This window comes from Astyanax mexicanus, chromosome 8, assembly GCF_023375975.1.
Source record: "Astyanax mexicanus isolate ESR-SI-001 chromosome 8, AstMex3_surface, whole genome shotgun sequence".
Taxonomy (NCBI): domain Eukaryota; kingdom Metazoa; phylum Chordata; class Actinopteri; order Characiformes; family Acestrorhamphidae; genus Astyanax; species Astyanax mexicanus.
The window spans coordinates 13,185,365-13,197,828 of record NC_064415.1 but is presented as its reverse complement, the minus strand read 5'-3'; the positions used below and the strand labels follow the sequence as shown (position 1 = coordinate 13,197,828).

At 35.2% G+C, this 12,464-nt stretch overlaps 1 protein-coding gene across 5 annotated transcripts in view; it reads right to left on the bottom strand.

Moving 5' to 3' along the window:
- Positions 1 to 5,127: 5,127 nt before the first annotated feature.
- LOC103045501 (asialoglycoprotein receptor 2) overlaps positions 5,128 to 12,464 on the bottom strand; it is a 31,335-nt gene continuing 23,998 nt past the window's right edge. For 3 of the 5 annotated variants that reach the window (XM_049482215.1, XM_049482216.1, XM_049482205.1), the window contains 3 exons: positions 5,936 to 6,093; positions 5,498 to 5,619; positions 5,128 to 5,346 (listed from right to left, as the gene is read on the bottom strand). In XM_049482215.1, the coding sequence (XP_049338172.1) occupies positions 5,172 to 5,346; positions 5,498 to 5,619; positions 5,936 to 6,093 (455 nt within the window). In that variant the 3' untranslated portion in view covers positions 5,128 to 5,171. The remainder of the gene's footprint in view (positions 5,347 to 5,497; positions 5,620 to 5,935; positions 6,094 to 12,464) is intronic. The other 2 variants (XM_049482214.1, XM_022678099.2) reach the window with 1 other exon arrangement.

The following is a 12,464-nucleotide window of genomic DNA, read 5'->3' as shown; positions in this document are numbered from 1 at the left end:
TTCACTGGGTAAAACGTGTTTAAAATCTGCCAAAATACTGAGAAAACCACCCAAACAGTTGATGTTCGTCATATTAACAATATTACAGGGTTTATTCCAACCTTAAATATTTTAAATATCACTAATTACAAGAAAACAATATTTAAATGTTTATCTGCATGTTTGTATTCTGTGTTTTATGGTATATGACACACGAACCAAAAAAAGAAGTATAGTACATAAAAATAAGCTTGCAAGCAATGAAAGAAAGAAATACGCATATATAATAACAAGCATAAACACAGCTTCAAATCAGCAGGACTAAAAGCTCTGTCTCTGCCAGGTTAGATTTATAACTAACTAACTAACTACCGCACTGATGAGTTCAAATCCAAAACTCTTAGCACAGCGTTTCCTCCAGAGAATTTCAGACACAACTCGACTTTTGGCATGAAACCACCCAATCTGGCAACACCCGAGCCGGTGTGCGCTGTTAATTTCAGGTTTCTTCATGTAGTTCAGTAATGTGAGGATCATCTTTTAAACAGCGTAAATATAACGGGCAGATAAATGACTTCATGATCAACTCAGAGCTTCACTATCTTTAATTCAGAGCTCAGTTCAGTGTGTTTACGGAGTTTTAAACGCGGCTCAACCCCTCTCTCACCTGTGTGTGTTTATGCGACCGGTGCTGGCGCATGATAATGATGAGCTAGTGTCCGAATGCGCTCTTTGCACAACTACTTCCGCATTCTCATCAGTGCTGCTCGAGCGTTTCCTGTTTGGATTTTCTAATACACTCGCTATGGCAGTATTTTCAGCTGGTGTTTACAAGAGCTTCTAAAAATTAACCTCAACGTCGAGGAGACCAGTAAAGCCTACCACTAGAAAGCTAGAGGCTTTAAACTATATGCATCTTCATACCTACACAACTACGAAGATTTTTTTCTTATATTTTACGTTAGCCCACACAGCTCAGCATTAGCTAGTATAGCTAAGTAGCTTGCTAGGTGCATTACTGATAGTTGTTAGTTTCTTCTGTTATCAAATGGAAGTCTAATAAAATGCTAGTAATAATAATAATTCTAACTATAATGATTATAAAAATAATTATACAAATGCTATCTATAATAATAATAATAATAATAATAATAATAATGAAAATAATATCTAGCTATAATAATAATAATAATAATAATAATAGTAAAAATAATAATATCTAGCAATAATAATAATAGTAAAAATAATAATATCTAGCTATAAGAATAATAATAATAATGCTAGCTATAATAATAGTAAAAAATAAGAATACAAATGCTAGCTATAATAATAATAACAATGCTAGCTATAATAATAATACTGATAACAATATCTAGCTATAATAATAATAAAAATGCCAGCTATAATAATAATAATAATAATAATAATAATAATATCTAGCTATAATTATAATAAAAATGCCAGCTGTAATAATAATATCTAGCTATAATAATAATAATGCTAGCTATAATAATAAAAATGCTAGCTATAATAATAGTAAAAAATAAGAATACAAATGCTAGCTATAATAATAATAATGCTAGCTATAATAATGATAATAATAATAATATCTAGCTATAATAATAATAATAATAATAAAAATGCCAGCTATAATAAGAATAATAATAATATCTAACTATAATAAAAATGCTAGGTGGTGGATCATTCAGGCAAGTACCTTTAGCTGATCTCCTATCCCAAACACGTGGAGCCTGGGTGCTGTCACGTTAATTATTCCATATTCCAATTATTCCAAGCAGTGGCACTGCATGCTTTGCCAGTCGTCTCCAAGCTTCTGACGTTTTTGGTTTAACCAGGTAGTCTGGTATTAAATGTTTGCTACAGACCTTTCATACAGCGAAATGGTAAAGTGGTGCCAACTGATGTTCATTAGCCGCTGTTTATTAAATCACTCTGAGCAGGGAAGCTATGAAAGCCTAAAGCTTCCATAAAACTTAGTCGACGCCGGGCAAAAAGGAACACAGCAGTGCTGAAAACGGCTTGAAAACTTCACGCTGGATACTCATTTTGACCTCTCGCTAGTAAAAAATGTACGTTTTGCCTATACAGGCGAATGTAAACAATACAACCGGAAACGTCCGAGCCGTATTATTTGAAAACGGAAATGTGTCAGAGCCGTGAGTGCAAGGAGCCCATTCACTCCTGTTTTACCACTACTTAGTGAACTTATTAGTATCTCCCTAAATAGCGCAACACTAATGAGGGAGTAGGGAGCTATGTCGCTCACAGCATTAGTGTTTCTTGCCCTCACCTGTGTACATATGTAACTCCGCCCCTCAGTCCCAGGTGTTTCCTGTTTCCCGTGTGTGTGCTCCTCTATTTATAGTCCGTGTTCCCTTTCTCCCGTGTCGGTCCTTGTACTTATTAAGTCTGTTATGGTTGTGTCTCTGTTTCCTATGCTCCCCGTGTTTCTTGTTTTCAGTTTCGTTTCAGTTGTTATTTGTTCATTTTCGTCTTTGTTTATTTTTTCAATAAATATCCTGGCATTTGCGTCCGCTCTCCTTGTCCTTCCTTGCTGCACCCTGACAGAAAGCAGTGTGTAAGACTGGTGGAGGAGAACATGCCAAGATGCATTAAAACAGTTGATGCAGTTTTTTGCATTACGTTTCCTCCTGGATAAAATATTTTTGCAAATATTTATTTGATTATAAGTGCATATATTGAACCTGAGCAGAAATAACTCTATATCTATATACTGGATCTCACGCTGTCTGTAGTGTAAAAGTAAAACACTACCGCCTCCTTCAGGAGGACTGGGCTCACTACCTAGAGAACTACCTGCTGAAAAAGTTTTGTAACTGTAGTTTGGTCTAAGATTTCTTTGATCACATAATTCATGCAGATCTGAGATAAACACAACACATTAAATTATTATTTATTATTTTAAATACATTAATTTAGTAGTTATTATTGTTTGATTATTTATTCTAGATGTGAGGTTTTAAAAGACAGTAAAAGCAGTAATCTATCGGTCTGTCTGTCCATCTCTCTATCTGTCTATCTTACTCAATATCAATACCAGAATGACCAATCACCTTTCAAGGTGAATCAAAAACTCATCAAAGCAGGAATATACTTTATAGACAATCACATTTATTCAACATGAACCAATATTTTTATTTAACAAAAACCCTTTTCATTAGAAGCACAGTTTAAAATGCACTATTACATTATACAAACATGAATTGTTTGAGAGAGAGAGAGAGAGAGAGAGAGAGAGAATTCCCATAGTTTTTTTATCACCATACAAAACACTCTATACAGGAGCTTATACATTTTTTTTACAATAAATTCTATTTGTATTTTATTTTATCGTACTGAGAAAATGATACATTCCATTACATGTCCATAAGTAAGATGAAAGAAACTGATAATGCATAATAATAATAATAATAATAATAATAATAATAATAATAATAATAATAATAATAATAATCCATCCATAATCATTTATCCAGGTATTTTTGTATTATCAAAATGTATACTTAAACAACCAAACACACCAATTCAGGGGACAGCATGATCAATAACACTTACACAGTTGAAATGACATGATAGAAAGTGAAATATCAAATAGCTTAAGATCCTTCTGATTTCTCGCTTGATAATGAATAATCATGATTTGTTATATAACATTAATGTTAATATAAACTGCCTCTGTCACAACAAAAACTTTGTTTTTCAAAAAAGGGTAGCATCAGAGAAGTTATCTGCTCCAGGTGTTCCTTGTCTGTGTCTGTGTATGAACTGTACATATACACAGTGTATATACACAGCCCCTGTGTTTCAGTCTTCCTTTGTCTGGTCTTGTTTGTGTTGTTGTGTAAGTGTTCTTTGATAGTTTATTCAGCCTGCTTGTGCTGTTTCTGTATCTGGTTTTTGTTTCTTTCAGTTTCTTGTTTTATTAATTTAATACATATTTATGTATGTAGATCATTTTCGAGCCTTCATTTCATGACCCCCCACTTTACTGTGATATTATTAAATAAATCTATATTAATTTTTTATTCTATTTATAAACATACTTGGTAACACTTTACTTGGATGGTCTATTTCATGGCCTTGTTGATGCTCAACTGACATTCAATTAACACTGAATTGAATGTCCATTAAATGTAACTTAACCATATGTTGAATGTAAATGATTCAAAATAGAACCTAACCCTAACCTTAACCCTTAATCAACCATAAAATCGAACCCTACACCTAACCCTAACCTTAACCTTAACCTAAGCTTAAAATCTAACCCTGAACCCAATCCTAAAATATTAAGATTAGTGTTTGGGTTAAAGTTGAATGTAGGGTTACATTCAATAGAGAATCATTTACTTTCACCTTTCAGTTCATTTGCATTTAATAGACATGTAGTTGAATGTTAAGCATAAAAGAGGCCATCAAATGGACCATCCAAGTAAAGTGTTACCAAATACTTAAAAAAGATGAGAGTAGAGCTGAAGTAAAAGTGTCTATGCAAAACCTGACTGTACAAAATACTCACTTTAGTCCTAAGAATTTTATTATCTAATAATGACATCATTTATCAGCTATTTAAGATGGATACAGATCCTAAAACAACCAAACAAGTACATTATGATGTATTTGACACTTAAGATCACATGACTTATTGATTGGTTCACAATAATGTTGAGACACTGATGCCAAAGGACAGCATGATCACTTCCAGTTATAAATAAAATGAAATGACTGAGAATTAAACTGTTAATAGCGGGAGAACTTGGTGGGAGCTCTTTTCTTTGGATGATCGTGTCATTTGTTACATACAAGGACATTAATGTAGGTTTTCATTTCACGCAAAAACCTTGTATCTCCAAAATGGTAACTTTACTGAAACAGAGGGAAAAAATATTAACCTCCTGTAGAATTCAGTGTACACATATTTATATTTATGATTTTATTTATTCATGATTCCATTTCATTTTAAATGATCTAATGAATAAATGTCAGATTTACATTATGTAAAAAAAAATTAAACACAGAACAAATGGAAATACAAGGTTTTTATCTGACAGAGACAAAATGCTGCAGTAATTAATTAGCTGTAATATAATAACATGATGAAAAGAATAGTTATGGAGCCTTCATTTTACTGTAAAATTAGTAAATTCATTTGATTATTTTGACACTTTTGCTTCACAGACACGTTTGTGTATTGCAATCTGTACATCACAGAGTCCATCCCATAAAGAGAAACGGCTAGATGATATCTCCATATTAGAGCAGTCTTCTCCTTCAGTATACTCGTTGTTCTTCCCTTTCCAGTTATCAGGTTCAATTCCCTTCCAGTATCTGAAGAACAACAGGAGAAGAAAACCATCTTACTCTTCAGACAGTGAGACACTTTCAAAACCATACTAAAGCTCTGAACTGAGGATCTAGAACTTTATATTAAAGATTCACATATAAAACTCAGAGTAGGTCAGTAGTGTCTGAAATGTACCGTGGTGTATTATTGAGTTTAGTTCCGTCTAACCAGCGCCAGTCTCCTTCCTTCACAGCATCAGACAGACCGACCCAGTAGTGATCTGGACCAGGACCAGGCTTTGACCTTTTAAGAAAGTCCTGTAACAGAAATATCCTGATCCTTTAAGACTGTATAGAATAAAAAGACGACACTAGCAGAAATAATAGTAGTAGTAGTAAATGCAGTAGTATCAGTAGCTGTAGTGATAGTAATAGCTGTGGTGGTGATAGTATAGTAATAATAGATAATAGTAAAAGCAGTAGCAGCAATAGTAGTAATATTTTTACTGTATCTATAGGGGTGAGCAGAATGTTTATCTGTTATTATCAACTGTAAACCTGTAACTGATTGAAACAGCCTGATTTCAGTCAGTGACTTTTCTGAAATCACTGATATAATATGTGATGATCATACCAGTTCCTCTATACTGCTGATAATCACCAAGTCTCCTCCTGCAGCCAAACACTCATCTCTACTAGCAGTCCAGGTGTTCGTATCATCAGAAAAGAAGTAGCACTTTCCACTGAAGTACTTCCAGCCCACAGCACAACAGACTTCATCCACATTCTGCGCTGCAATTTTATAAAATGTTATATTTTATTAAACACATTCAAGAGGCATGTCATCTTCTTAAAACTATTATTAAACATAATATAGGAATTAAGCTTTTTAGCTTTATTTTAAAAAGTTATCCATATAATAAATTCCTCATTGTAACAATTCTTCCACAGCAGTGTGAAATCTCAAAGGTTTTGTTATTTCTTTAGTTTTGCAAAACAGTGAAGATCTTAATGATGAATAAATGCTGAAAAAGTGTTTTCTGTTAAAGATTTAACTTTTATACAAGTAACTATTTATCTTACATTTGGGATCACAGGATTTATTATTTTACCTTTTTCTGATAAGTCAGAAAGTCATTAATTACAGCAAATTTTAACAAAACTGAGTAAGTTCAAATCATCAGCCTATACTTTTATCAAATCAAAAAATCTGAAGTTTATAAAATGTACAGCATTACAGCAGTGGTGTCTCAGTGGTTGGAGTATTGGGTTATTAATGTACTGAAAGTAAAAGTACAGTAGTGTGTTATTAGTGTAGTTATTAAAGAAAGCAGTGGAAAGTTAGCAGAGCTAAAGGCAGAACGGGAGCAGCGAGGACTTCTAATAAGATCAGCTTGATCTCTTGATTCACTCAATGATGAGCAGCTTCATCAAACCCAGTAACAGTGCAGAACATCTACCGCTCTGACTTAAGTAATAATGTGGATTGGGAATGATTTGTAATATTTTTATAATTGTAATGATTAACAATGCAGCATAGAAAAAACATTTTCAGGGTAAAAAAGTGATTGCCCCCTTGTTAAAACATACCGTCACTGTGGTTTCTGACACCTGAGTACACTGTCTCTGGGCACAGCCAGGCCTGATTATTGCCACACCTGTTCTCAATCAAGACATCACTAAAATAGGACCTGCCTGACAAAGTGAAGTCCACCAGAAGATCCTTAAAAGCTACACATCATGCAGAGATCCAAAGAAATTCAGGAACAATTGAGAAAGAAAGTAATTGAGTTCTATCAGTCTGAAAAGGGTTATAAAGCCATTTCAAAAGCTTTAGGAATCCAGCGAACCACAGTGAGAGCCATTGTCCACAAATGATGAAGACATGGAACAGTGGTGAATCTTCCCAGGAGTGGCCGGTTTGGTGTAAAAGAAACACTGCATTCCAGAAAAAGAACATCATACCAACAGTAAAACATGGTGGTGGTAGTGTGATGGTTTGGGGCTGTTTTGTTGCGTCAGGGCCTGGAAGACTTGCTGTGATAAATGGAACTATGAATTCTGCTGTCTACCAAAAGATCCTGAAGGAGAATCTCCAACCATCTGTTTGTGATCTCAAGCTGAAACGAACTTGGGTTCTGCAGCAGGACAATGATCCAAAACACACCAGCAAGTCCACCTCTAAATGGATGAAGAAAAACTAAATGAAGACTTTGGAATGGCCGAGTCAAAGTCCTGACCTAAATGTGATTGAGATGCTGTGGCATGACCTTAAAAACCCTCCAATGTTGCTGAATTACAACAACTCTGTAAAGATGAGTGGGTCGAAATTCCTCCACAACGCTGTAAAAGACTCATTGCAAGTTATCGCAAACGCTTGGTTGCAGTTGTTGCTGCTCAGGGTGGCTCAACCAGCTATTAGGTTTAGGGGGTAATCACTTTTTCACACAGGGCCATGTAGGTTTGATTTTTTTTTAAATAATAAGCACCTTAATTTAAAAATAGCATTTTTGTTTGCCTGTGTTGTCTTTTACTAATATTTAAATTGGTTTGATGTTCCAAAACATTTAGAGTTATGTGTTGGCGTGTGTTCACTAGGGCCGTTTCTTAATATAGACTACACAAGTTTGAACTCTCCACCGGTGGAGACTCCATTTTTTGTAGAGAACTTCTGCTCATTCACAGTCAATTCTTTCTTTTTTCCTGTTCAAAATGACATGTACTGCTGGGATGGATTTTTGCAGGACACCATTAGGAGCCTCTACAACTCCATTTTGAGATGTCTGGCATGTTGCGATTTTTATGCATCACACACTATGTCTGTATTGGTAGCTAAATAAATTTGAAGAGGTGTATGTTTTTGGTAACCTTCATCATTCTTTTCAATAACATTGCAATTTAACACTTCCTTCTGGGTGCAACAATTTCTTGGATGACGATGAGTGTATTTTTACAAACATTTACTTTCATACAAACAAAAATAGAAATTACTGTTTGCAGGGTTTTTTTGCAGGGGCTGAGAATCTGTGTGAGGGGTGTTATCATTTAGGTCATCTAACATTCAAAGGGGGTGCTTTACTTTGGAATTCAAAAGCCTGGATGTTTTATTTCATGTCATTCCATGGTTGCAGATTCTGACACTAACCTGAAACAAACTTTTCGTCTGGTGAATTTTTACCAAGGACATCTGGGGGCAAAAACAGAAGATCAGAAAATCCACAGTCTTCACAATTAAAAAGAAATGCATAATCTTACAGAAATACCTTACCTCCTGACACCAAATACTCAAATCACTGTCTGTATAATTCAGAAAAGATGTGTACTTTTCACTTAAATTACAGCTGCTGGTCTTTTGGGGTATGTCTTGAGCAGCTTTGTGCATGTTAAACTTTGGTCTCATCTCAGCACCTTGTGTTTGCTGTAATTTCTACATGTTTTGTGACAAACTGCCACTTCTAAATCTTTTTTTCAGCATTGTTTTTTTATCTGGCCGCAATTCTATAAAGATCAGATATGCAGACATCCCAAGTTGCAAAAGTTGATTTCAGGGAGATTAACCCCCCCCCCCTCCCCCACAAAAAAAACGAACAAAAAAACACTTGCACACACATCAAAGGATAATGAAACTTTACTTTTATTTTAATTAATTTTACTTTTTTTAATTAAGTTTAGAGTATTCAGAGGTGAAATGAGTTTTATATTATTTCTTTTTTCTGCTTTCCCTGCCTCGGCCGTGATCTGCTTTCTCTCACTCACTAAACAAATCCCGTCCGGGAGGGGGGAAAAACACTGCCCGCACACACTAAAAACTGATTGGCTATCTCACAGACTCTTTGCAGAGAACAGGCCAATCAGAACCCTCTCTGTTTTCTCTCTCTCCTTCCCACACGCGATTAGAGAAAAAAAAGTCTGTCGCCTGTGTGCGCGTTTGAGTTCGTTCTGAATTCCAGGAGATTATATGTGACTCGCGGGCATCAGGGAGCCACTACCGAAATGCGGGAGACTCCCGCAGCTTCAGGGAGACTTGGTCTGTCTGGATATGTGGAAGGCACGACATACAGTTAGAGATTATAGACAGATTTCTCCCACCTGAGTTGTGGATTTCTGCAGCTCCTCCAGAGTAACAATGGACTACTTGGCTGCTTCTTTGACTAGTGCTCTTCTTGCTTAATCTGTCAGTTTGAGTAAACCATGGCCATGTCTTGGTAGGATTGCAGGTGTAGAATACTTTTTCATTCATTTGAGGATCACAGAACAGTGCTTTGAGATGCTTAAAGCTTGAGATATGAGATGCTTAAAGCTTGAGATATGTTTTTATAACATAGCCCTGCTTTAAACTTCTACACAACTTTATCTCTGACCTGTCTGGTGAATTCTTTGGTCTTCATGATGCTGTTTGTTCACTAGTGTTCTCTAACAAACCACTGAGGCCTTCACAGAACAGGTGTATTTATTCTGAGACTAAATCACACACAGCTTGACTTTATTAACTAATTAAGTGACTGTTGAAGGCAATTGACTGCACTGGATTTTATGTAGGGGTTTCAGAGTAAAAAGGGCTAAATACTTCACACTTTCAGCATTTTATTTGATTACATTTTGAAAACCATGCATCATTTTCATTCCACTTTACAATTAAGTGCTACTTTGTGTTGGACTGTCACTTAAAATCTCAATAAAATATAGTCAAGTAGTTTTATTTTCAATACTGCATATGTACAGGCCATACAGAGGATTGAAATTATGTTACTCTCCTTTCCAAAAGTTACAGCAACTACAGCAAAAATATATAAATATAAAAGAATAAGAGACACTTATACAACAAGGTCAAAGGTATAGACATATATGGAAATCACTGCACTGTCAAATATTTCTATATTCTTTTGCAGATTCCATATTTAAATTATTTTTTATTTGCACACACCTGCAAGTTTCATAGAGTAATACTTTGAAGTAAGATTGTGCTCAGACAGGAGATTTTCATGCTCTGCTCCAAAGTATGAGCTTAACGTTTAAAAGAATACAACAAATACAAGTTGCAGGTTTGGCCACCAGATTTGAGGTAAAGCCCAGGAGTGAAAAACCTCACATAATCTATCACACTCCCAGATTAAGAGTTGTTGACCGTTAATTTGCTTCTAACCTGAGTTTTTTTTTTTTCAGCAATTTTGAAAAACAGTCGGCAACTGAATAATTTGGCCTAAAGTGCTGCAGTGTGAACCTGGCCTAGGCACTGGTTCTGTGAATGGGTTTCAGTTCATAACTGACTTTTATCAATTTTATTCAGGTTTATTTCTAAACTAAACTCTAATACTGTAGTGAGAGTAAATAGGCTAGTAAAAAAGTTACTTTCACATTTAATGTTTAGATAATTTTGCTGTTGTCTTTGCAGTGAGTGTTAGAGACTGACCTTGCACTTTATAAGCCACGAGGAACGCTCCAAGAAGAACACAGAGAACAGCCAGAATCAGCAGCTTCAGCTTCAACAACCACTTCTCACCTTTCACCTGGAAATACATGAGCTGCTGGAACTTCTGACCTAAACTCAAAACAAAAGAGATTTCTTTCAAACATCTGTGCATTCTGAAACTCAGAGAACCCTTCAAATTCAATACATTAACTCATATATACTGTATATATTAGTGTACAATAACTAATCAAACAGTCAGATGAACGGGATTGAATATGCAGATGCTAGATTGTTTATTAAGATGCTGTGGATTATGGATGCATTAAAATATCTGTTCTCATAATCAGCATTGTCTTATAGTGCCATCTACAGTACAGACCTTACAATAACAGTCCTTACCACAATTTTCAAATTATAAAACATCAAATCTCAAAAAATAGATTTACAAGACAAATAGAGACAGGGAATAATTGCATTTTGGGAGGAAGAACATGTCTGCAGCTCCCAATAATCGCAATCTAAAATCCTATATCTGTGTCTGAAATGTAAGAAATGTTGCTTACTCAGATAGTATTCAGATGCAGGAAAGCACCCAGCCATGTTTGAATTAATGTTCAGTAATCCATCCTTTTATATTATTGGGCAAAGACACTAATAACTAATGACAACACAGCTTATGGCTCAAATCTAGCTGTGCCCTAGCACTGTCTCAGACCTTTATCACTACATTGCCTTCTAAGTCTGATAGAGTGGACAGCAAAACACAGCAAAGCCAGTATTTCCTGTGTATATCTCTAAGGCATATCTAAATTTTCTGTGTTCATGACTTAAGTTTTCGCTACCCACAACCATCCCTCACCTGTCTTTAACTCTAGCGGAAGGGTGAGGTCTTTAAGCCCACAGCAGGACACAATTCAACCCCAGCCCAAAGCTCTCAGAGACCCCCATTTACAGTCCTACATGTTCCCACATATTTCAATGTTCAAAAGCCACAATATTACCCACCCTGCCCCACCCAAACCCTTTGACATCACAGTCACACCACACTTCCTTAAAGATAAAAATTTGAAACTGATTTCCAAATTGGTTGTGACATTAAACTCAAAAGCATGAACTAAAATGTCAGGTAATAATGAACATATATGTGAATAGAAATGATGTTAATATTATATTATTATCATCAGAAATGCAGTAGTCTCATAATAATGCCTACATACACAACCAACAAAAAAGTGAATCACTTCCTGTTAAATAATAGGACACGTAATAAAAAAAGTCTATAAAAAAAATACAATAAAATACAGATTATTGTAAAACTCACCATTGCCCTCGGCATGCTCACTATCCTCCATGGTTCTGGTTGGGTTGAGAGTGAATGTTTTATATTAGGAAAGGAGAGATAATGGCTGGAGGACTGACTGTCTTAGTTGTCAGTGAGAATACTGCTCTACTTCCTCATTTATCTGATGATGCTTGTGGTCATCACTGCACAATCTTAAGACTAAACACTGACCTAAATGAACACGCAACAGCTCTGTAACTGTGATTGCGCACCTACAAGCTTCATCTAAAACAAAAAATATATATAAAAAAAATAGCTAATCCAAAACATCTGGAAAATCTGTGGTACATTTGTACATTATAATAATATATAAATTAGTCAACCCCCAGGAACTATTCTGGATGTGTTTGGTGAAGGGACTCATTATTCCATAAATCCATATCCTAAACTGAGGGTTGATTGATCAATTCC